Below are 25,266 nucleotides of genomic sequence, written 5' to 3' on the forward strand. Positions count from 1 at the left end.
GAAGCACCTCAGCCACTAAAATAAGCATGTTCCTATTATATGTAAAGTTACAACACTCAGCAAATGTTGAACCGTTCATTCAGCAACCAATAAATATAAATTGCCTTAGAAATTTGCTATTTTTGACTTATTCCTTTGGATCCTGAAAATGTACTTAAAAATATACAGGAAATAATAGTTTGTCAGAAAGTGTGTGGGCACAAGATACACTTACTATGAAACAAACTGTTTTGAGTCAAGTGTGGAGCACTCAGCCCAGACACATGGGAGGTACCTCCAGGACCCTCATAGTAGCTCATCCCTCATCCCAAGGGTGCTTAAGAGTTCGCTGAGCACACTTCACTAGGGATTTCAGCTAATACAGTAAGATAAGCTAGACGTCCAACTCTGGAATTAATACAAGACTGAGACAGTAGGCAATGGTGTGCTAAAATACACAGGCTTAAGCTGCCACACTGGCCTCTGCTAGCTTAGAGCAGACATACCAGAAGTACTTATTCATACTGACGTGCTATCAGATGCGCATTACATAACCGCCTCAACAGCTGCATGTGTGGCACTAAACACAAAGAGGATCAGACCTACAAGAGAATAATTAAGAAGCACATTCCTTGCTGCTTTTTAAAGTTAAATTCAGGCTTTTCTATTGAAATAATTTCTATTTTTCCTAGTTCCTGAAATAGGCATCAGACTTCTAAAAAGAAGATTAAGATCTCAGCCCAAGAGCCACATAATTATTGAGACAGGACTAAGAAAAGTAAGCTAATAAATTAACTTAAAGAAATTAAAAATGCACATTCAGAACAGAACTGCAGCTTTTCATCAGCAACACCTGAACCAAAGGCAAAGATCTGCCATGATTAAGGCAGCTTTTTATATACAGTACCACGTATTTGCCCCGCCCACCCACCCGCTTGCTTAGCATTCAAAATGCACTGCCAAGATGAAATAAAAGCTTCCCTAGTTTAAAAAGAAAGTCACGTTCAGCTCCTTCTGTTTCACAGTCTTCCTTAGACCTATTACGGCAGTTTTCTTTTTGTCTCCGTGCACTCAGTATAAGCGACTACTGCAAACAATCCTAAGACTTTGGCTGCAACAGGCTGTGACTGTCAGGGTGACAGCCGCTGTAAGGAATTATTCTCGTCTTCTGCTGGAGTCAGCTTGAGCATTGGCAGCTTCCGAGGAAGAAGCTGAGGGCTCTGGCGGAGATTGTCATCCATCTGTAGGAAGCACAAAGACACATCTGACTACGGCTGAGGCTCCTCTTTGGTGGACTGCGCCCTCCCCATCTAGACTACAGAGAAGAGAACTGCATGGTGGCAGGACTGACGGAGACACATTTCTCTGACAGCTGCTCACAAATGAGGACTGTCATCTCAAATACCAGCCGACTCAGCATCCACAAGAAGCAGCGTGGCTCATACTCAGCCCCTCACAAAATTATAATAAGTTCCACAAAAAAGAACATGCTGCTGAACTTGATCGGGACTCACTTAAGATACTCTCTGCAGGTATCGGTAAACACTTACCTCTAAATGTGCTCTGCTAATCTTTCCCTCACACTAAAGAGCAGGCACAGTCCCACCCTACATGAGATGACAAAATGAGGCTTAGAAAACAGAAGTCCCCTTTCCAGGTTCTAATGCCAGTATCACGACCCATGTCTTCTTATTCTAACACAATTTTTAAAAACTACTCCTCTTTTCCAAATTGAAAGTGGCCAGAATGCCACGCGACACAGCTCCCTCCTCCCCAGTTGAGAGTATGTAGACCAAAGGATGCTGGGGAAACGGTGGCAAGGACAAGGCCTTAGATCTAGTCCAGAGGTCTTTCAAACACGGATCACTTCTGAGCCAACCTTAGAGACACCATTACATGAAGTACATTAGGAAAATGCCAAGATGTCCGAGACACACATTAGCACCCTGGAATACCAGGTGAGATTACTCAGAATTTAGCCAGTCTCCAAGCTCCATCTTCACCCCAGAGTACTGATGCTGAGTTCTCTATCAACTTCACTTTTTCAACAACTTGAAAGCAGTGCCATTAAACCACAAAACCAACAGAAAAGAATATCCTATCACTCCCCCAATAGACAAGTTGTTCTCAGAGCTCTGCATAAATGCAGAATATTTTAAACTCCCCACTTCTCAGTATGGTTTCAAAGCAAGGAAGAAATATTTTGGCAAAGCGTGTGTGCATGTGTAAGGTTTGCAGAAGACAGAAAATAAAAGGCTAATTATTAATTTTCAAATAGGGAAAACTTGTGACCAGGGAACAACTGTGGTGAGCAGCACTTACTTTCCAGCAAGAACTGTATCTCAAATATTAGTCTTTCTCTTACGCTCTAGATATTTGCTATAAATTGTGATCAGTGGTGGCTAAGCAGACCAGTTGTCCTATTGTGTTTCACCAGCCATCACACACTTCCTACACAAGAGCACATATGAACGCCTGCTTGTCTTACAAGACTTTTATAAGCTGATGAAGACCCAAGGTGGATATGTATAAAATAGTGAACGGGCTCCTGTTTTACCTTCTGTCTGTGTGGGTATTTCATAACTCCCCTGCCATATCTGTCATGGATCACATACAGAAAATGGAAAGAAGCTGTGTGGTAGTGATGCACAACTTTTATCCCAGAACTCAGGAGGCAGAGGCAGGCAGATCTTTGTGAGTTTGAGGTCAGCCTGGTCTACAAAGAGAGTTCCAGGACAGCCAGGACTATATAACAGTACTGTCACACAAAGAAACCTTATCTAGAAAAAACAAAAAAAGAAAAGGAAAAAGGGAAAGGAAACTATGTTAAACAGCCTTCCTATAGACGAATGAGCTCCTGTAAACACACTTAGCACTTTGCACACATCTTCATAGGACGTGTATTAGACTGAGCAAATAGAGCCTGCCCAGGCTTTAACTCACACCACAAACACTTGAACAGCAATGAACGCTACAGCTTCTCCAAAACCAACACCACATGAGACACTGGCAACAGAAGGCCATCCCAGAGAAGAACCGTGACAAGCTGACACATCCTCTCCGTGACTGACACACAATCGTACTTAGAAGCTGAGCAGCTGCCTACGGAAAAGAACAATGAACCGCAACACTGCTGGCGCCTGTGTCCCCATGTCTACAGTGTTAAGTCTCCTCTCTACCTTCTTCAGCCAGAAGACTTCGGGCAGGTGATGACACTCGCACCATCACATCCATGAAATGGGACAAGAGCATCCGCACACGGAGCCTCTAGAAGGCTTGCTGACTCCTATGAAGCTCTTCTACCTCAGTGCATGTGAAAGCATCAAGTCTATCACACACTAGGGGGGAATCTGCACGGCCCTTTCACATCCCTCCAATCAGAGTCCTCCTCAAATCCGCCATTGTTGGCTCTCTCCTCTACCCACTCACTCCCTCATGGTCTGTCGTACATTGAGAATCTCCAAAGTGATAAAGGACTCAATGATGAAGATACTGTAGACCACATTCAGGACCAAGAAGAACAATAAGAAAGAAGGGGCATGAGGGAAGAAGAAAAAGACATTACTGATATGGAAGAGAAAACATGGATGCTTAGACCCTACAGAAAGTGACTTCAGGACAGCAAGGACAACAAGCAAGGCTTGCTTCTGATTTTCCGTCTTTAAAGGTAATCTTTATGTCACCCAACTTGGTAAGTGCAAACTATATAGTAAAAGGCAGGCCCAACACAATTACTCAAATTTCCCTCAGCACAATCAGGCCACTGCTGGCTTCAAAACACCACATTAAACAAATCTCCACTCCAAGTATATATAAACAGCCTCTTGAAAAGTAAACTCTTTAAAACTAAGAGTGTCAAGTGAACACACAACCCAGAAAACAGACAGGAAAGCAATGATGAAGGAACGCGACCTTTTCAATTAAGTTGGATTCCTTATTTACAAGTTGTGTGAGTTTCCGCAGGTTCACGTCTACCATTTCTTGTCCAGCTGGAGAGATGCCTGAGACGTCAGGAGAGAGATCAGGGAGAGAAAACAAACTTTGAAAGACTTTCAAGCTGTTGAAGATTGAAAAAAAGAAAATTTCGGTTTACCCATCAATCTAATTGCTCCCCCTCCCCCCAAAAGAAAACTGAAAACGAGAAAAACATTTGGGTTCAGGGCAAAGTTAGGAGGGACAGCAGTGCTCCGTAGGAAGCGGAAAGGGAAAGACTGAACTGTGCTCTTGGGAGACACTGAGCCACACGACATGCAGGCGGCTACAGGGGTTAGTAAGGCGCGGTGCTCTCCAGATGGTGCTGCCCCCTCCCTAGTCACTACACGCAGGTCACTGGCTGTAACACTATAGACGCCTTGCTAAGGTAGCGACTCCCTAACACCTACTTACCAGGCATCCAAGATATTTAAAGGAATTTTTAAAAGCAGAGCTTTCTGGGATTGATCCCCAGACATTTTAATTTGGGAACTATGGAAGAGCTGAGGAGCCAGGCTGGCTAGCCACTGCCCCAGAGCGACAAGGTCGGATGCCACTTAGCTCCCTAACTTCCCATTTCCTAGACTTCTCTAGATGTAAAGCAGAGAATCCTCCATAAAAAATAAATAAGTAAAATAAAAAACAGCCAGTCTGCTGAAGCCAGCTATCTCACAACTTCTGCTTCTCAGAAGGATAAACACTGCAGCCACCTCTACATATCCACACTCAGTGCCCAGTCCCCTAAGCACAGGCCCCCAGTCAGAGAGAATGCCATCCTAAGTGCCAAGAGCCCTCTACTTACTCTATCTCCAGTTTGCTGCAATCATTTTCAAGTAGTAGAACCATGGGGGTGACCTCACCAAAGTCAATCTGCTGCTGATTTCTGTTCAAGGGGAGAGTGCTGGAAGCAGCAGGTGAGAATTATGTAAAGTGACCGCCCATTTGATGGGGTAAACACTACCTTCAGCAGGGACTCAACACACGCACTTTAATCCTTGAGAAGAAAGTGACCCACTTGGGGGGGGGGGGCAATACTTATAAAGAAGATACACAGAATGTGTGAAGTCCAGAGGATGGGGGGCGGGGTCACATGGCTCTTTCTCCATGTACGTAAGAACATGGCAGCAGATGTAGCGGGCAAACCACCAGGTCTGGAAGCTATGAACCAGAGTCTAAGACAATGTGCAACAAGATCTTGCGCGCTGCCAGGAGACATTAAAGTGCCCGATCTGAGTACACCCTAGCTAAAGCCGACTTACCCGTGGGCCCATGTCTGAAGTAGCTGCCCAGGATGTCATCACACAGGCGGCACAGATTGGAGAGCTGTTTCAGATGCTCTTGTAAGTGAACCTTGGGAAAACGCACTTTATAAAGAGGTGCCAGGAAACCAAACACATAGGCGTCCAAGGTGGAAGGCCTGGAGACGGAAGACTCTGTCAGGAGCGCTTAAGGGCAGACAGACTTGGACTACATTTTAAAATGCTCTTCAAGCTGTCTGTCAGGTCTAATAGGCAACATCATGTTTTGAATGGTTTGCTCCCATTTTTGATTCCAAAAGGAAGGCAGCCAGCATTTTACCTTCTAAGTAGTTTTAAAAATATTCTAGCCATTTATTTTATTCAGAGGAAATTGAGGTTGTAAACGACAAATGTTATGGACTGGAAGCCGGGTGGAGGCATGCTCGATGCTATCACAGCCATATGCAGCACATTAAGCTAATGGAAGATTAATGCCAACAGAAAAATTTTCCTATAAAAGCCCAGTAAATCCCGGCTAAAGACTGAACCCGGGGCCTTATGTGTGCTGTTTGAGAGCTCTGCCAATCAGCTCTACCCCCAGGCGCCCTTCTGAAGTGAAAAACCCATCTTCTGAGGGGTGGGAAAACTGGCTTTAACTCACATTTCACTGAATATACACACGCAACATATCGAAATAACTCTTGTTTACATGATTCAAATGATAAATTACATTTATGTATATATGGGTCCACACAAACTCAAAACCAACCACCAGCCTGGGGACTGAGGAACTGCTGAGTGACTTCCTTCAGGGTGTTCAACAAGAAGAGCATGGCTTCATGATCAGTGCAGTGGGCCACAGGGGCATGCCCTAGATGGCCCGTTGGAGGAGGAAGCCCAGGGGCTACAGGGGTGGGGCTCTCATCTTCTGTAGCAGAATCATAGGGACTTTCTTCTTCTTCTTAAGGGATAAGAGCTAGCTTATTCTAGAGTCAAACATGAGTGGCCATGCCTGGGGATCCAGATTTAGGTCACTCAAAATAGTGTTTCCCACCAAGGCAGTTTCATGATGTGTTTGTAGTAACGGAACAGAGAAGGCCATAAATCAAGCAAACTTTTCAAATATACTGCAGGAAACATCAAAGAGGTGGCTACGTCAAAGTGACCTTAAGGGAATTTACTCACGTGTCACCAAAGAAGAACTGAGATGTTCCCAATCTGTTTGACAGGAGGTTGAGGCACTCCTTGGCATCTCTGTATATCTAAGAAGGATGAAGGAGACTTTGGAAGTAGCATCTCTAGGTAAGGACCAGTCCCCTCTCTCCTCCCTTCCCTGGAGGGCTTGCTAGGAGACTCCCATACCTGAGCTTCCACTTCCTGGATGTGATAGAGGGGCGGCTCTCCCCGTGTCAAGAGGATCCTATTCAGTGCGCCTCTAGACATCCTTCCGGGCAGGATTAAACTCAGAGGGAAAGGGATACGGGAGGCAAACCATGGCTTTGTCACAGTAAAGTAATTGTCATTCTCAACCCAGAAAGTATGAAGCTGCCAAAGGAAGGCAAAACAATTACAGGGATGTTCTCCTGCTAAAATGAGCATCACTCGTCAGTCTGACAGCTTCTTCAGAAGTGTCCTTGAAGAAAGTACCTCCGGTTAAGTTTTTCAGATACAATGGCTCAAGGTGAAATGAGATTATTTTAAACATATAAATTTTGTTGACTGCTGTATCTCAGTAGCCAGAATAGAGCCTAGTGCATACCGAGGGCTCTGTAAATATCCACCAAATGAAAGAACTACAGTATAGCCAATTCTATACATGCATCAAAGTTTCATCTTCCAATGGTAGCATTTATTTCAAAAACAGTATGATTGTGTTGGAATGGAATTCAGTGGTAGAACATTTCCCTAGCCAAGCAAGCAAACCAAACTATTCACTTCAATGGGAAGCTAAATGTCTAAGAGAATCCAGTTTTGACATAATATCAAGACTAATATGAGAAATTTACTCCTGAAGACTCCTCCCCGTTTTTGTTCTTTCTAACAGACCACAGCATTCTCACTCATAATATCAAGACTAATATGAGAAATTTACTCTTGAAGACTCCTCCCCTTTTTTGTTCTTTCTAACAGACCACAGCATTCTCACTCATAATATCAAGACTAATATGTGAAATTTACTCCTGAAGACTCCTCCCCTTTTTTGTTCTTTCTAACAGACCACAGCATTCTTACTAGTCCCTGCAATACTGCAGTATTCAGAGACACTCACCACGGCAGGGAGAAGCTTCTCTTCCAGGAGGGCGATGTAAGCCAGGGTGTCTGCCCCTTGTTTTGCTGAGAGTTCACAGTCAGCATTGTATTTCTGTTCAAAACCAAAACAAAACCTCTCAGAGGTCAGAGAGCATCCCAAGGACAAGGGAGCTAAGTGAAGCAGAACTCTGATTCTCCCTCACAAATGCCAAAGCTGACATTATGAGGGGAGTACTAACCCAAGGAATGCTGTTCCCGATCGCAAAGAGGGTTCTCAACACTGTATCACCATACACAAAGTGAACAAGAGTTGCTTGCGTGTGTCAGCTGACTTCTATTGTTTCCATACTTACTGATGACCTTTGTTCAGAGTATGGCGTGTGATACAAAGTCAACACGTAGAAGCAGTTATTTTTAACAAGAAAGGAAAAAAAATATATAGTTCTCCCTAATGTTTTTATCCATAAAAAAGAAACTCTTCAATTTAGAATTTGCTTAAATTATAATGGTACACGTTCTTTTTCTTAGAGTACTGAAAAACCAATAATAACTTTCATGTTCATTTGAATCTTTATATTTACATCATGGATTTACTACATAAATATTTACATTTCCACACATTTCAGATACATGATTTCATAAAGTATATGGCTATCAGATAAGCACTTTCTAAAAAATACACTCAGGGGCAGAGTGCTTTCCTACTTGCCACAAGACCCCAGATTCAATTTCCAGTACCAAAATAAAAGAAAAAAAAGAATAAATGATCGAATAAAACAGCTGAGATTCGGTCGGAACTCAGGTGTCACACTTAACATGAAATGTATAGGAACAATGGGACTAAAGTGATAGTGTTATCAACAAGAGTAATCGTGAATAACTAAATTGAATCCTCTTACATCCATTTCAATACATTCACAAAAATAGACATTGCATAAACTTCACTATGACTTCCAAAATCACAGTAAAAACGGCATTGAGAAGCAAGTCTTTGTTTCTCAGTGGTCAAAATCCAAGTGTTTCCAGTTGCCCAATGAATTGTAAAAAGTAAAACCACCTTATGATGAATTAAAAATAAAAGCCAGCCCAGTAGCTGCACATCCCTTTAATCGAAACACTCGGGACACAGAGAAAGACGGATCTCTGTGAGTTCGAGGCCAGCCTGGTGTACAGAGTGATTTCCAGGATAGGCAAGGCTTCACAGAGAAACCCTGTTGTTGAACAACTAAAACCAACCAACCAACCAAAACAAAAACAAAAACATGTCCAGTGGCTGAGCACTCCTTTAGTCCCAGCACTCGGAAGGCAGAGGTAGGTTGATCTCTGTGAGTTCAAGGTCAGCCTGATCTACAACCGTGGGTTCCAGGACAGCCAGGGATATGCAGAGAAACCCTGTCTCTAAAAACCAAAATCCAAACCAAAAACAAACAAAAAGCCATACAGGATGCCAGATGTGATGGGTGACACCTATAATCCTAGCATTTGATGCCAGCCTGGCTGGTCAGGGTACACTAGAGTATAGCCCAGTCTAAAATAATAATAGGGTAGCATGCAGAAAACGATCTACTTCTTCAAAAGGAGCCACCCACCTGTTTTCTTAAAAAGTTTAGTATTTTTGCAGGCTGAGAAACAATGCTGTCTTCAGTCGTCAAAATTGGTACATCGCCTATAATCAAAAACAGTTGACACACAAGCAAACACCGTGATCTATTTTGAAGATTACAATACTTAAAAACTAGACCAATTGCACATGGGAGATTGTAAGAACGTTTGCCTTTTCTTTGAAGTTTCACAAGGAGCAGGTCTGGGGCACACTTTCGTTTCTTCTATTTTCCACAGATTGGGCTTGCATTTTGAGTTACTACTCAGAGCGAGCAACCAGCCCACAGCCAAGGTCGTTCTAAGAAGCTAAAACTCTAGATACCCACGGCTTTAAACACAAGAGGGGATGCCAGGGTCAGAAGGGCAGACAGGGGCGTGTGGAAGCTCATACTGTACCTCTTGGACCTCTCCAGGTGTTATCTATGACATTGACTTTCAAGGGTGCGCCCGAAAACTTGGCGTACGCCTGAAACAGAGTTTGCAAGGAGACATTTTAGACTGAGCAATCTGCAGGGCGGCTCTGAGGCTGCCCGCGCGCCCGCGCCCCTCCCCCGTCCGCGGCCGGGGACGCGCAGGCTTCGCGCTCTGAGGGACGTCGGTCTGCGGAGGCCGGGCGGGCGTGCTCGGAGAAAGCACGGCCAGGCCGACCAGAGCGGTGGCTTGCGGGAAGCCTGCCCGTCCGTCCGTCCCCAGCGGAGCCCGCAGCGAGCCAGTCCAGTCCTCCCGCGCCCCGGCCCGCAAGGCGGCCTCACCATCACCACCAGGGACTCGCTGTGCACCGAAGGGAGCCCCCAGCCACCTCCCCAGCAGCTGAGCTCCAAGGGGGCCGCCATCTTGCCGGGGCCGACCTCCGTCACCCGGAAGTACTCCTGCCGCCCACTCTCCTGCACGTGGAGTGGCGGGGGCGGGACGAGGAGCAGGGACTGACTGTTTGGGGCTCTGGATAGCAGCAGAAAGGACAGCGCCAGGCTGTTAGCAAGAGACTCGAACAACCGGACTGGGAGCGAGAAGGGAAAGAGACCTGCTAGGCATCCTCCAAGTATTTATGGCATGCCATTTTACTACGTGCCAACATCACTATGGTACACCTAAATCTGTAAAATGACTGTTCACACAAATATGCTTTCAAATGATACGGTGGTGGTTGGTACACTGTAGTGTTCAGTCTTTATAATGGGCCATTGCCTGCCTTTCACGTCTCAATTGTGGTTGCCATTCCTATGTTGACATGATTGGAGCTCATTAAAATTTAATCCTGTCCTAAAGTTTAACAGAGGACTCCTGACTGCTCACAACGCTACTCCTTTAATCTAGGATCGCTTTCGTCTACAACTGCTCTCCCCAAATTGAGTTTAGTGGGGCTGGAGAACTGGCTCAGTTAAATGTACTTGTGTCTCTTGAAGACTTAGCTTGGTTCCCAGCACTCAGGTGGTGCTCAGCATCACTGTAACTCCAGATCCAGGAGATCCGAGGCCCTCTTCTGGCCTATAGGGGAACTGGGCATTCATGTGGTGCACATTCATACATGAGGGCAAGACATACGCATAAAATGTAAATCTTTTTATTTACTTATTGATTGATTGGTTTTATTGAGCTATACATTTTTCTCTGCTGCCCTCCCTTACCCTCCCCTCCCCTTCAACCCTCTCCCTTGGTCCCCATGGTCCCAATGTTCACAGGAGATCTTGTCTTTTTTTACTTCCCATGTAGATTAGATCCATGTATGTCTCTTTTTAGGGTCTTCATTGTTGTCTAGGTTCTCTGGGATTGTGATTTGTAGACTGGTTTTCTTTGCTTTATGTTTAAAAACCACTTGTGAGTGAGTACATATGGTAATTGTCTTTCTGGGTCTGAATTGCCTTACTCAATATGATATTTTCTAGTTCCATCCATTTGCCTATAAATTTCAAAATGTCGTTATTTTTTTTTCTCCTCTGTAGTACTCCATTGTGTAAATGTGCCACATTTTCCTTATCCATTCTTCGGTTGAGGGGCATTAAGGTTGTTTCCAGGTTCTGGCTATGGCAAACAATGCTGCTATGAACAAAGTTGAGCACATGTCCTTGTGGCATGATTGAGCATCCTTTGGATATATACCCAAAAGTGGTGTTTCTGGGTCTTGAGGAAGGTTGTTTCCTAATTTTCTGAGAAATTGCCATACTCACATCCAAAGGGGCTGTACCAGCTTGCTCCTACCAGCAATGTAGGAGTATTATTTACTTATTTTTTTTAAGTTAAACTTAACTTTTTACAAAATTAGGAGCTCCTTCTGGCTTCTTGCAGCTCCTTTAATGCACTTGAATTTTGCTTCTGTCCTAATCACAGGCTTTTGCCTCCCACTGCACAGAAGTTGTCCTAGGAAGGCCAGGCCTGGCTTCTTAGGTGTGGGACAGTGCACACAGGGAAGGTTCTTTGCTTAGGAAGGCTTGCTTCACTAACTGCTCTGCTGTTGCTGTCTTGAAATTTTAATCATGGCATAAAGGACTCTGCGTTTTTATTTTAGACTAAACATTGTAAATCATTCAGCCAGTCTTGTCTATGGGCCTAATAGGAATGTGCTAAATATTTCATAAACATTAAACCTGTTAATTTCTCAGAAAAACCATTAAAGAGATACTTACTGGCTTTCAGATGTAGGACCTGAGTACCACGTAGTTTTTACAGGCAGCACAATAGTCTTTCTGGGTTAGCCTCTTGATACACCTCTGGGCTTTCTCTTTTCCTCTGTCACAAGGAGATGTATGGGTGCCCTTCAAAAGAAACCTCTGCAAATTCCCATAAAAATAATGTTTGGCAATACTGGCTAGGGACTTTCTTGTAAGGAAATAACACCCCCAAATCGCAGTGCTGATCTGCTATGGTATTTTTTAAAGATTATGATTCAAAAACAAGATATCCCAGAAATGAAAGAAAAGACATTTCACACTAAGAATCCATTAGTCACTTTTTTCAAGTGAGGAATGCTTAGTGAATGTACAGTTGAAACTAAACAGCACATTTATGGAGCAGAGAGTACATCCAAGACTCTAAATGGCTTCTGAAGACTACAGAGATACATGAGACAGGGAATCTTAACTTAGAGTTTATAGTCTACAAATCAGACATCACACATAGGTAGGTATTAAAGTTATTTTTGGACTGGAGAGATGGCTCAGCCATTAAAGTCTAAGCTCACAACCAAAACTATAAAAAGTCACTATCACCAGTAAATTTAGAGATATATGTAAAATACTAAAAACACAAGAGAGGAATGGTATCTCACTATGAGTTCATTGGAGGGTTTCTGCTTGATCTTCAATGTAAAGGAGGTAATTTAATTTTCTGATTTGATGTAATGGAAGCTTCATGCTTTGAGAAATAAAATTCCAAGCAATATAGTTCCGAATCTGTGTACTACAACAAGGTATTTAAAAATAATCCACAATGAGAATGTGGACTCTCTGAGTCTTGTTGGCAGTTGGGGGAATGGGCACATAGTGAGGTCTCCTCTCTCACCATGCCTGCTGCTTATGACGATTTCATTTGAATTAGAGAGAAGTTAAGTCTTTGTTTAAGATTGTCAAGTTGAGGCAGAAAACAGCATCTTTTTCCATCTGATAAGAGAATTCTTAGAGGTTTATTTGTGCCTAGTTAATAGCAATCTTGTGTTGCTGCATTTCCTCTTGAAAGTCTATCTCTGCTAGACTGAATGATTGAATTTATAACACTGGTTACCTGATTGCACAACCAGGCTGAATACTGTTCCGGACAATGACAAGGAAAGCCAAAACCATCAGAAATCATGCCTGGCATGGGTACTTGGCTCCTGTGACTTTCCTGGCTGTTAAAGAGGTTGTTCCGAGTTCATCAAAATCATAATTTCAGATTCTTCCCGGGCAAGGCATTCTCACTATCTGCAAAACATCCATGTGCGGGCAGGATGGCCTCTGGACCACAGCTTCATAATGACTCTTCCAGACCACATCTTCCCCGAGCATTTTTGTTTTTCAGAAGATGCACATTAAGTGGCTTCATCTGAACTCAGAGGACCTGACCTTGGCATCTAGTCCTGTTACTCTGTGTTTCTTAATTTTACTCGGGGCCATGATACAAGTTCTCTTAGCATCCCTATCCACCCCATTTCCATTACTAAGAATCTCTGAAATAGAGTTCCCAGCAAAGAGGCAATATTTGTGATAAATGATCATGCCTTGTGGTCCCTCATGGGAGAGTTAAAATGAACACCCATGAATGTTCCTTAGTTAGTGTTCAGATATAGAATTCTTAAGAAGAAAAATCCCATTGAAAATATATCAAGCGGACCGGGCAGTGGTGGTGCACGCCTTTAATCCCAGGCAGAGGCAGGCAGATCTCTATGAGTTCAAGGCCAGCCTGGTCTACAAAAGCTAGTTCCAGGACAGGAACCAAAAGAGAAACCCTGTCTCGAAAATCCAAAAACAAAAAAAAAAAAAAGAAAGAAAGAAAGAAAATATATCAAGCGAACTGTGTGTTTTTTTGGGTTTTTTTTTGTTTGTTTTTGTTTTAGCTTCTAAATTAGCTCTGCATTTGTGAGACAGCTATTTGCTTTGGTTCCTCAGCTCTTCAAGTAATAAAGTGAAGAAGGTACTTTTAGCTCTGAGGTACTACCATCATATGCGTAACAAACATTTAGTAATAACTGACTTTTACAGATCAGTTTCTACATACCAGAACTGTTTGCAGTATGTGACATAACTCCCTTGATTGCATAATAGCTCCATGAAGCAGTTCCTGTTGTCTCCCCTGGTTTTATGGAGAGATATTAGCATGCAAGGATGTCAGTTAACTTTCCCAAAGTTTCACGAGGTGGGATAACAAGGATTTGACCCCTGGCAACCTGTTTTAAAGCTGAAAGCCCTGTGTAATCAATATTACAGTGCCTCCTATAACCTCCCAAGAAATCCATTTAAAAGTCTTTTTGTTCATTTGTTTATAGGGACTTTATTAAGATAAAAAAGTCTCCTTTTGTGACATGGTGCACACATTACTTCTTTAATAGTTAACATTAGGCCATTGAGCAAATTAGTTGACAAGTTCTGTGTGCATAGCACATTGTAAGCCAGTAAAAAAAATAAAAACTGGCATTCTTGCATTCAGTTGAATAGTTGGTGAAATATCAACTTTATGTCTGAGATAAGAACTCTATGTTTGAGATAACTAAATACTAACAAGATGTACCATTTTGCTAAGACCACAAGCCTAATGTTTTAGACAAAAGCTTTAAATATTTTTCCATGCTTGCCAAAAGAATAATGAAGGAAACAAAGCATTTCTGACCTTGAATCATGAATTCATTGGGTTTTGTTTAACATAAGGAAGGATGCTGAGCTAAGCTAGATGAGTGTGACCTAGAAACGAGGATGTCAATGGCAGGAAATTATACAGTGGATATTGATCAGAAGGAATGATACTTAATGGGTACCACGATTGGAAACTCTTGGAATGTGTAGTTTTGAAGGATGCAAAGGAAGAATAAGTCATCCAAACAGAACCAGTAGATTCCCTAGTCAACGGCAACAGGAATAATAGATTTGTTTCATGAGTATAAATAGGAGGAGAAGCCTTATGAACCCATAAATTGCATCAAATGAAGCCAAAATGTGCTGGAAAATGAAATGAGGAAATACTTCAGAAGGTCATAAAAGAAGACTGATCGGCACCCTGCTCCGCGCGCTTTTCACAGCGATGCTGTTAGAAACCGAGCAGTACAAAGAGTCGGGGTGGGTAAGATCTTGAAGACATAAGTGAAGTGGAAAAATCAGACCTGTGTAGAAGATGAAGGTTTTGAAAGATTTGACAAGATGGATTTGTGCACAGTCGAAGACAGAAATGGCCATTGTGAGCAGAAGCCTGAAATACTGGAAAGAAGGATCCTAAGAATTGAGTGGCCGACTTCAGGAGCTTGGGCTGTGAGGCTAACTCTGGAAATGAGAGGCATGTTTTCTCCTTGGCACTGAGGAAGCTTGAAGCAGGAACACAGGATGCTGAGTAAGCTCAAGTCACACTCCTTCAACATTTTTTGTTACGACAGGAAGAAAATGGGCCAAAGAGGGAGAGAAAGGTTGGGGCAAGGGGAGAGAGACAGAAACGGACTGGGACTGTCTCCAGGGAATTGGTTGACAGTGACTAGAAGCATTGCTGACGGTGCTCATAATCAACACAGTTCAGCATGAAGCTAGATGATACCAAAGACAGGCTAATCACGGGGTGCCTTCAAACAGCTACTATTTAAATATTCAGCTTTTTTAGTGACTATGATATTGATTTCAAAATGTAACCAGATCAATCTACATTTTACCAGTAATGTTGAGTTTTATGTGGATCCCTGATTTTAAATAAGTCTTAAGAAATTGTACTTAAACTTGATAGCAAGAAGAGGAGAGGGCGTTTAGGGGTGGATGAAAGATGGCATCAGTAGCTTCAGTGTGGTGGCAGGCAGGCACCTGTCAGTCTAACTGCATCTCTACAGGCATGCGGCTTCCTCCAAAGACACTTTATTACTTAGAAACCTGACTAGGGACCCAGACTTGTTCATTTATTTGGCAGCTGTGTGGATGCTGTCAGGAGGTGATGTGTATTGGAAGGGCTTTATTTTGTCTCTCTAGCATGGTGAACTTGAGATTTATGTTTTGCATTAAGACAAATTAAATGCAAGAAAAATTATTTTTAAAAATTATCTACTATGATGTTCAATATGTCCTGGAAAATGATGATTATATTTTAAAGTTTAATTACATTTTAAGATTGATGAGGGTAATAGGCTATAAATAAAAGTAAGATTTGTATATCTCACTGGAAATAGTGAAACAAATCCTAGTAACTGTGATAAGATAGGCGCGCACCATTGTAACACTGAGGCTGGACACTGAGAAAATGACAGAAGTGAGGTCATACGTGCCAGAAGAATCAAAATGGAATTTTAAAATACATCCATGAGGAGATGCATGCATGGGTGTGTATGAGAGAGAGGGGGGAGGGAGTGGGAGAGAATCAGGACACAAATAGACAAACAAAAGACTTAAATCCTAAGATATCAGCGATTTCTCTAAATGGAAGTGATCTAAACACACCAATTAGTTGTTTGGAAAAAGGATAAAAATCATAGATCAAACATATGCTCTCTGATGAGAAATTTACTACAAAGATAGTGATATAAGTGGGTATGCTTTAAACATACATAAAAAGGTGGGAAAGTTACATGGTACAAACATTGACGGGGTAAAGTCAGCAGTGACTGTGTTAACAGTAGATGAAGTAGACTCAGATAAAGTTACTATTGAAAGAAGGCCCTTACAGAATGATATGTGAGCCAGCTCGCTAAAAATTCGTAGCAGTTTTGAATGTGTGCATTATTGTAGCTGCTTTTCCTGTTGCTGCCATCAAATGCCTAATGGGAAAAACCCTAACAACTAGAAACACCTGGAGTATATGCCTTAAACATACTAAAAATGAATAATACAAAGATACAAATAAAAATTCCAAACATGGAAATTAACACAAACCCGTGGTCAAACTGGAAGTTACAAAGGAAAAGAAAATTCTACCCAAATGGTTATAAACACAACCAAGCATGTTGAGGGAGTGGAAGGATGAATCACAGGCTGAAGGGAAATGTGCAGAACATATGTCTGTTAAAAAGACTTGTGCAAGCTGGGCGGCAGTGGTGCAAGCCGATCAGTGGTGGTGCAAGCTGGGAGGTGGTGGCCCACCCTTTTAATCCTAGCACTCAGGAGGCAGAGGCTGGCAGATCTCTGTGAGTTTGAAGCCAATCTGGTCTATACGAGCTAGCTCCAGGACAGCCAGAGAAGTACAAAGAAACCTTGTCTTAAAAAACAAACAAAAGACTTGTGCCCCAACCCCAAACACCAAAAAGAAAATTTAAAAACACAGAAGCAGGCATTGATCAGCTTTCTGTTGCTGTACATAGAAAACCTGAGATACTCAACTTTCAAGGGGGAAGTTTACTTGGCTCTGGTTTTGGGAGTACCAGTTTGTGATCAATTGAATTGTGATCAGTTGCTTTTGGCCATGGCGAGGCCGCATGTGATGCTAGACTGTGTGTGGTGATGTAACCTACATGTCTCATGGATTCTGGAAAGCAAAAGGTGAGTGAAGAGCCAGAATGCTAAACTCTTTTTCAAGGGCATACTTCCATAGGAGAAATAGGAAGATGCCCATCAAGCCCCGCCCCCCGCCAAGCGCTGTTCTCATTTGGTACTATGAAGACAGTGCCAAAGCTGGAGATCAGGAATTAGAACGGACCTTTGGATGCGTTTAGCCAAATCATAGCAACAAGAAAGCAAACAACCCAACCTAAAAATGGGGAAAAGTTATAGACAGACAGATATCTTACAAAAATGTCATATGAAAACAAGTGAGCATTTTGAAACAGGGTAAACACTATTGCCATTCGAGAATTGAAAATTAAAAGAACAATGGGATGTCAATACACGCCTCCTGGAGCAGAATGCCCCAAATCCAAACTTGACAACACCAAGTGGTTTGCAGGCCCCAAGTACATGGAGGAACCATCAGTGATTATAGCTGGGGATGCAAAACTTTGAAAGACAGCATAAAATAAATGTTGTCTTGTGGTGTGTTGTGTGTTAGTGTTCTCCCTCAAAAAGGTGTGCCGAGGGCTGGGGATACAGCTCTGTTAAATGCTCACTCACCTAGCACATACAGAGTACCATGTTCCAGTGCCCAGAATCTCAGAAACCACGCACCATGCATGTGATTTCAGAAGCAAGAAGATCGGAATTTTAAGTTCTTTTTACTACACAGCAAGTTAAAAGCCACCCTGGATACATCAGACCCTGCCTCAAAAAACAAAAACAGAGCAAAGAAGGAAGCTTTGCTGAACCCCAAATCCCAATACCGATGAGTGTGACCCTATTTGGATATAGGGTCACTAAGGGTACAGTCGAATTGAGGGGAGAACATGATGGATTAAATGGGTCTGAAATCCAGCGACTGAGAGGAGAGAAGCAACTACGCTGAGACAGTCACAGACAGGCGGTGCTGGTGGGCTTTGGTCACCTAACACAAACCAGGACGAATCTGGGAGGAGGGAATCTCAGTTGGGGACTTGTCTCCATCAGGCTGCCCTATGGGCACAGGGTTATTTCTGGGCAGGTGGTCCTGTGTTGTATAAGAAAACCAGAGGAAGCAAGCCTGTAAGCAGTGTTCCTCCAGGACCTCTGCTTCAGTTCCCGCCTCCGGGTTCCTGTCTTAAGCTCCTACACTGGCTTCCCATGGTGGTGGGCTGTAACTGATAAGCCTTTTCTGGGCTGTAATTTGTAAGCCAAACAAACCCTTTTCTCGCAGGTAGCTTTCCTTCAGTGTTTTCATCACAGCAACAGAAAGCAAATTATAACACAAAGAAAAAAAGTTAACAAAAGCTATGTAAATGTGGAGGCAAAAGTCAGAGTAATTCTTCTACAACCCAAGGCATACCAAGGATTGCTGGGAATCATGGGAAGCTCGGAAGAGAGGAGGAAGGATTCTTTCCTACAGCTGTGAGCAGGAGCACAGGCCTGCTGACAACTTGTTTTCAGACTTTTGGTCTCCAGCATTAAGAGAGTGAATTTCTATTATTTTAAGCCATCCAGTTCATGGTTATTTATTACGGCAGTCCAGAAAACTAATGCACCACACAATATGGTGGCTGCACTCCTAGGTATTTCCTCAACGGATTTGCAGACTTATGTCTTTTCATCAGCAAGACCGTGCCATTTAAATGTCTCCCCAGAGGGATGCCCTGAATGTTCTGCTGACCACACAGCTCTCCAGAATCAATAGCAATAATTAAAGGCAGGCCTCTGGGAGTGAGGCTGCTCTCGGGGGCACATTCTCAGCGCTATAACGCCTCCCTATGTCACTGGGATCCAATCATCCTTGGAACCCACTGGAATCCTCGTTACAGCCCACAAATCCTCCAGCGTTCTCTATTTTGACTGAAGACACATTTCAAAAGTTTTCTTTAAGGAAAAAAAAAATCAATGTGCAAAAAAGCAATTTATACAATATGCATTGCCTATTTCCTCCGGTGAATTAGTCCAGGGCATCAGGAGGAGACAGGACGTTTACATGCCTCGGACTTGTATGGTGATAACTGAAGAGTTATAGTTATGATTTTACTTTCTGGATTGCATAGAATGAAGGCACAAAGTGGTCTTTGTTATTTCCAGGAATTAGCTTTTAGGGAGCTGACTTACTCTTTCAGGTTGTTTATCATCAATAATAAGAAACAAATCTTGCCTTGTGAGATTTGATGTCTTGCAATCTGCATAAAAAGGCTCTTTCTTGGAGGAATCTTTTGCTTTATAAACAAATTGTTTTAAAAAGGCTGGTCTCCTGGCAATTAAAAACAGTCCAAGTGTCTATCATATCCGTTATATGAAATGAAGCATCTTTGGTCTGAACTAACTTTAGGGAAACCTCTCATGAAATGCTCTTACTCAGATTAGTGACTTAAGTACCATCTAGCACCCTGAAAGAAATCAGTGTGCTTTTTAGATAATAGAAACCTCTAAGAAGAAGAGAGAAGAGAGCTCAGCAAGTGTCATGGTTTGTGCCTGTGTGATGTTCACAGTTCTTGATCCCTTTTGGTGCACATTCCTCTGGGTCCCAAAGGAACAACAGCAAAAAGGCACATTGAAGAGGGTGGCATATGTGTGGGCTTCTTCATGAACACCTCTGAATGTAAACACTTGTGAGCTGTTACTAATTCTTATTATTCCGTTTGTTCAAATCCCATGGTTGCCTGCCTGTGATGTTTTTACCCAGGTCTTACATGACCCACAGCATCCAGCAAGCACATAATAAACGTTTGTAGTTGATGGGCACAAAGCACAATGGTGACTTGTTCAATCTCCTAAGCCTCAAAGCCCAGCCCTATCTCCAGTGACTTCCTCTAACATCTGCTTTCTATTTTTATCTTATCTTCTTCCTTCTACTCAGTAACCCTGTGCTGCCTTGAGGCCCACAATTCCCATTTAATGGGATTCTCCATCTGAAGTACTTGCCTCCCATCCTCTCCTTTGATTCTTTCACAGGTGTGGACAAGACTGTTATGTGGCCAAACACAACTTAGATACCTTCCATGTTCTTATTGGCATGAATAATAAGGTTCCCTTTCGTCTAAGATGAACCATGATACTAAAACTCACAAAGGTAGCAGAGGGGTGGCTGAACTCAGAGAGGTGTCATCTCCAGTGTGGAATGGTATGGAACTCAGCAAGAATACCCCAGAGTGATGCTTCCTGGGACACCAGTGTGCCTGCAGTGGACGTGCAGGCCAGGTTGCAGGAAAAAACTGTGGGTGCTTCCTGGGTACAAAGACATTGTTTTCAGGACTTCGTTTTGCAGAAGAGATTCTTTTCTTTCTGATCTTTTTATATGTAGATATTCATTTATTTATTTATTTTCCCTGTTCTTATACCAACACACCTGTATATTGACAATTACTCTTTTCAGAGTAATTCCTGTCTGTGGGCATGGTCAATGTCAAAACCAAGAGAAGTAGCTGATTTTTAAACTATTTGTCTGATTTATGAATATTCTTCCTCACTTTGGATTTCATGAGCTGAGTAGTGTTTGTTTGTTTGAGACAAGGTTTCTCTGTGTACCCCTGACTCTCTTGGAACTTGCTCTGTAGACCAAGCTGGCCTCAAACTCAGAGATCCACCTGCCTCTGCCTCCCAAGTGCTGGATTAAAGGAGTGTGCCACCACTGACTAACCAATATCTTTTTTTAAGTTAAGTCTTTTCAAACATTGCTCTTTACTTGCAGGTGTGCTTGTATGAGTGATGCCATGGAAATGCAGGGTCCGAAGACACCAGAGGAGAGCGCTGGAAATGCAGGAGGTGGTGAGCTGCCATATGTGAGTGCTGGGAATGGATTACAGGTCCTCAGGAAGAGCAGGAAGAACTCTAACTGCTGAGTCATCTCTTCAGCCCTAACCAAGTGTGTCTTGAAGATGACAGATAGAGCTGAGATTCTGCTGAATGAGCTTTTTGTGATACAAAAATGCTCCCTCAAGATACCGTCCAAATAGTTTTCTTTTGCATACACCCTGCCTTAGCTGCCATATTTTAGAAATGCCTTAGAGGCTGAGTAGTGGAACTAACAATAGCATTTCTTGAATTCCTCATCATAACTGAAGGGATAGAATTATGCTCATTTATCCCTCGTAATCAAGTAAATACTTAGTGGGTTTACCAGATTCTGGCACCGATTGGAGCAAAACGAGGAAAATGCCGCTCTTGTTACTGACTGATGTGCAGTAGCAGGGACCAGCAAACCACTCTGTGTGGTGAGTTGTTGATGGGAATGGACTCTGGGTGTTGTGAGATTATATGTGAAGAATCATTCCTCAGTTTGCAGAGGGACTGGACATGGAGCAAGATCAGAGAAGCATCCATGGAGGAGATGGAATAGGGGGGAGTTCAGACAGGTATGAGCAGCTCAACAAACAGCAAGGGGCACAGATGCTTATCTCTGTGTTCTGAGAACTAGTGTAGCTCAGGAAGATAAAGTGGGCGGTAGAAATGATGGAAATTTTGACAGTTGATACACCTACAATACAGGCCACAGCACGAATAGAGGCCTTTGTAGGCATGTTGAAGGATTCATGTTTCAATGCATAAAAGGAATTCTTTTATTTCCAAACAATTATGTGAAAAAAATCACAGGAGAATTTTTATTCTGTTCCATTTGTCACCAAAGCTTGGACTTTTTATATTAAACCCTGTGTACTTCACAGATACTGCCAAACTCCTGTCTGTCAAAGATGCAAGTTAATGATATTATAAAAGGTAAATGAATAAATAGTAACATGAAAAGTGTTTTAAAGCATTATTTTAGGAAAAACCATGTTATGACCTACCGTCAATAGCCTTTGGACACTGAGTGTGTTGATAGTTTTAGCCATCATAATCATATTCTACTGTCAGTTCTATTTGGTTTTGTTCACTCCCATGAGGAATAAGATAGCAAACCGACTTCATGTCCTTGTTTATTCTTTTTTTTTAGTTTGTTATAAACATTTTAATTTGTTCTGCAGATGGTTATAACTGGTGATTGCTTTTCTTAAGTATATCTCTCATGTCCACAAAAAAGGGATAAGCTTGCCCTTCATTGAAACAACAAAACCACACAAGCACACAAAGAAGTGGGAAGAGGTTCACTTTAAATAATTCTCAACTGTTACATTATCACTATGAAGCTTTCAGTCTGGTTCTCCTTCCAAAAGCCTGCCTTTATTTCTTTGTTTAGGAGCAGATTCTTCCTTCTGGTGGCCGGAGGAGCTGATGGTTTTGTGTTTACACTTTTTTATTCTTGATGGGCACTATATAATAAGTATTCTATCTTTGGGCATCTGGGAAACATGTCCAGTGACTTCCCGTGGAGATGGGAATCTGAGGACAGACCATCTCAAGGACATCTTTATCAAGGCATATCAGCTGGATCAGAAAATAACAAAGGTCTCTTCTGCCCTAACCTTGGTCACTGACATCCTTTCAATGGTGTCAAAGAAGGTCTCAGTGCTAAGAATGACTCTGCTGCCGCTGCACCATTAGCATCTCCCAAAGAGGGTGAGGGGACCAACGACCATGCCCTCTGCCTTGCGTACAGCCACTCTTCCTAAAAGGCCAGGGAACCCCTTTTGAAGGCCCCATGCTGTATCTTAATGTAGAGGATGCCCAGGCTTCTTACCAGATCGTTCAAACAGAAAGGGTGCAGAGAGTCAAGTATAATCACTCAGTGCTAAGCAGAGAGCTCCGAAGCCCTTGAATGCAAGAGCAAACTTTCTGAGCTATGAATGTCACTGTGGAGAGAGGAGAGACATGGCAGACAGTTGGGGAACTGCAAAAGAGGTCAGAGGTGGGAATTAGGGAAGAGGGAAGCAAATTTACACAGTGGGCAGCTAATCATTCAAAGAAGGGTCATCTGAAAAACTCCATTTGACCTTCTTCTTCAAAACTTTAACTTTCATTTTTAGAACAGAAAATATACAAAGTAAGAGCAAGATTATCTCAACCGTTCCTGCGGCAGTCTGTCACGGGTGACCTGGTGGCAAGCTAAGCAGCGTGGCCTGCTCCTGGGCTGGGAGAGAAGAAGGTGAGAGCCTTTAGGAAAGCACCATCAGGAGAGGGGCATGGAGGCAGCCTTGGTGCTTTTCTGTAATGAACTGAGTATGTGGGAGCAATGCTGTTTATCCCACCCGTGCTCATGAACGTTGAAACTGACGAGCATTTTGCTATAAGCTCTTCAAAGGAGATTTAGAAGCTCAAATCACTGTTACGGGACAGGGAATGGGAATAAGAATGAGGTCAGAGGGGCAGAGGCTCAGAAGAAGAAATAAGTAGAAAGAGAGAAAAGCAGAGGAGAAATGATGGTTTTGAACAGGGCTAGAGGTCACCAGACAGTCTGCTGGACTGGGGTTCCTAGCCAGCCATGTTCTGATTCTGATTAGACAACTCTATAACCATCTCCCATTGACCTCAAGGCTCACTCAACTGCCCCTAGCATTAGCACAAAACAGTTCCATCCAACAGACAGGAGGGAGGTCAGCAAGTACAGCTCCCCGAGAAGCAGGAAAGGCAATGAATACATGCGTCTGAAGGAGCCTGAGCAGCTCTCAGCTCCTTCCCTTTGGGGACAGCAACAGATGCTTCAGCCAAGTTCAGGATGAAGCTGCATCTCCCTCCAGACCCCTCTCCTGCCAACACTGTATTATTTACTGTAATTTACACACAAGTTGTCTGCATTGTTAATCTCCCTCTCTCACATCTGGTATTTGTCACAAGAGACAGGCGGGTGGGAGAACCTGAAGAGGCTCTTCATACAGCGTAGATTTAGAGCATCCCAGGTCGGTTTCTTTAAACACTGACAGTGAAGATGAGTGCAGGGAGCCCTGCGAGAGCAGATGTGAGGGACGGTCCTGATGTTGTCTAAATGAGTTGGGGCCAGACAGGGGAAAATGAAGGACACTATGTTTTACAGCTAAAAGGCTTCTTAAAATCTGGCTGGCTTCCTCAGTTTCTACATATGGCAGGCAGCTTTCACAGGGCCCCCGAACCCTGATGGCTAAGTTGAAACTGGAAGCTGAGTTTTCTATGACATCATTGAGGATTGGCTTAACATTTCATTTTTTCCCCCAGATGGAGAAAATGAAAATTTTGAGATTATTCATTTCATAGAAATATTGGTGTGATTTGTGTGTTTGTTCCCCCAAATCTACGCATTGGCAGCTTGATTCACAGTGCTGCAGCGTTGGTAGGAGTTGGAGTCCTTGGATGGAACTCTCATAAATGGAATGATATCATTTCTCAAGGGTGGGTGCGTAGTCTTAGCAGTGATACATCAACTCTGCCCCTCATATTTTGTCTCCTGTACATCTGACACAACACACAGGCCCTCGCAGCATGCCACAACTTGTCACTGGACTTGACGGCCTTCAACCCAGAGCTGAACCAATCCCTCCATGTTCATTCTGAAGACTTGTACATCTGCAGGACCTTAGGTTGTCCCCTTGCTAGTTCTTACCCACTATAGTCAACCCTCTGCTGTGGTCTACAAAGATTCCAAACAAGGGTAGCCATGAATAATTAGGTAAAAGAGTAGATAAGTGGTTATCCATTAAGGCAAAGCTGCAACTTTTAGCATCCTGTAGCCATGGCAAATAAAGACTAAATGATCAACTAGAATTATAGAGAAGATGGGCGTGGTGGCATACGCCTTTAATCCCAGCCATCAGGAGGCTGAGGCAGGTGGATCTCTGTGTGAGTTCCAGGTCAGCCAGGGCTGTGTAGTGAGCCTCCATCTCAAAACAAAATTTTTAAGAGAGAATCATAAAAACACTGAACGGAAAGCCACCATTTATAGGCAGAGGAGCCGGTGCAGACCTGTGCAGGCCCTGAGCTTGCTGCTTCAGTCTCTGTGAGCTCGCATGAGCTTTGCTCAGTTGATTCAGAGGGGCTTGTTCCCTGGTGTCCTCCATCCCCTCTGGCTCCTACACTCTTCCCCCCATCTTTTTCCACAGCGTTTGCTGAACTCTGAGGGGAGGGATTTGGTGGAGGCATCCCATTTAGAGCTGTGCTCCAAGGACGCTGTGTAGCCGCTGGCTGGGGCTCTCTGTATTTGTTCCTCTGCTGCAGGAAGAGCTTCTCTGATGATGGTGGATAAGGCACTGATCTCCGCA

The 25,266-nt window shown here is 43.1% G+C and overlaps 1 protein-coding gene across 1 annotated transcript; it reads right to left on the reverse strand.

The window, feature by feature from the left end:
• Positions 1-922: 922 nt before the first annotated feature.
• Mtx3 (metaxin 3) lies at positions 923-9,969 on the reverse strand. The gene is made up of 9 exons (XM_041663690.1): positions 9,794-9,969; positions 9,438-9,507; positions 9,029-9,105; positions 7,459-7,551; positions 6,552-6,734; positions 6,375-6,451; positions 5,211-5,368; positions 3,892-3,980; positions 923-1,220 (listed from the first exon to the last, which is right to left on the reverse strand). The coding sequence occupies exons 1-9, from the start codon at positions 9,872-9,874 to the stop codon at positions 1,110-1,112; spliced, it is 939 nt and encodes a 312-aa protein (XP_041519624.1). The 5' UTR covers positions 9,875-9,969; the 3' UTR covers positions 923-1,109.
• Between the last annotated feature and the right edge of the window lie 15,297 nt (positions 9,970-25,266).

Source organism: Microtus oregoni, unplaced genomic scaffold, assembly GCF_018167655.1.
Source record: "Microtus oregoni isolate MIOR12 unplaced genomic scaffold, Mior012 000014F_ref0000157, whole genome shotgun sequence".
In the NCBI taxonomy this organism is placed as follows: Eukaryota; Metazoa; Chordata; class Mammalia; order Rodentia; family Cricetidae; genus Microtus; species Microtus oregoni.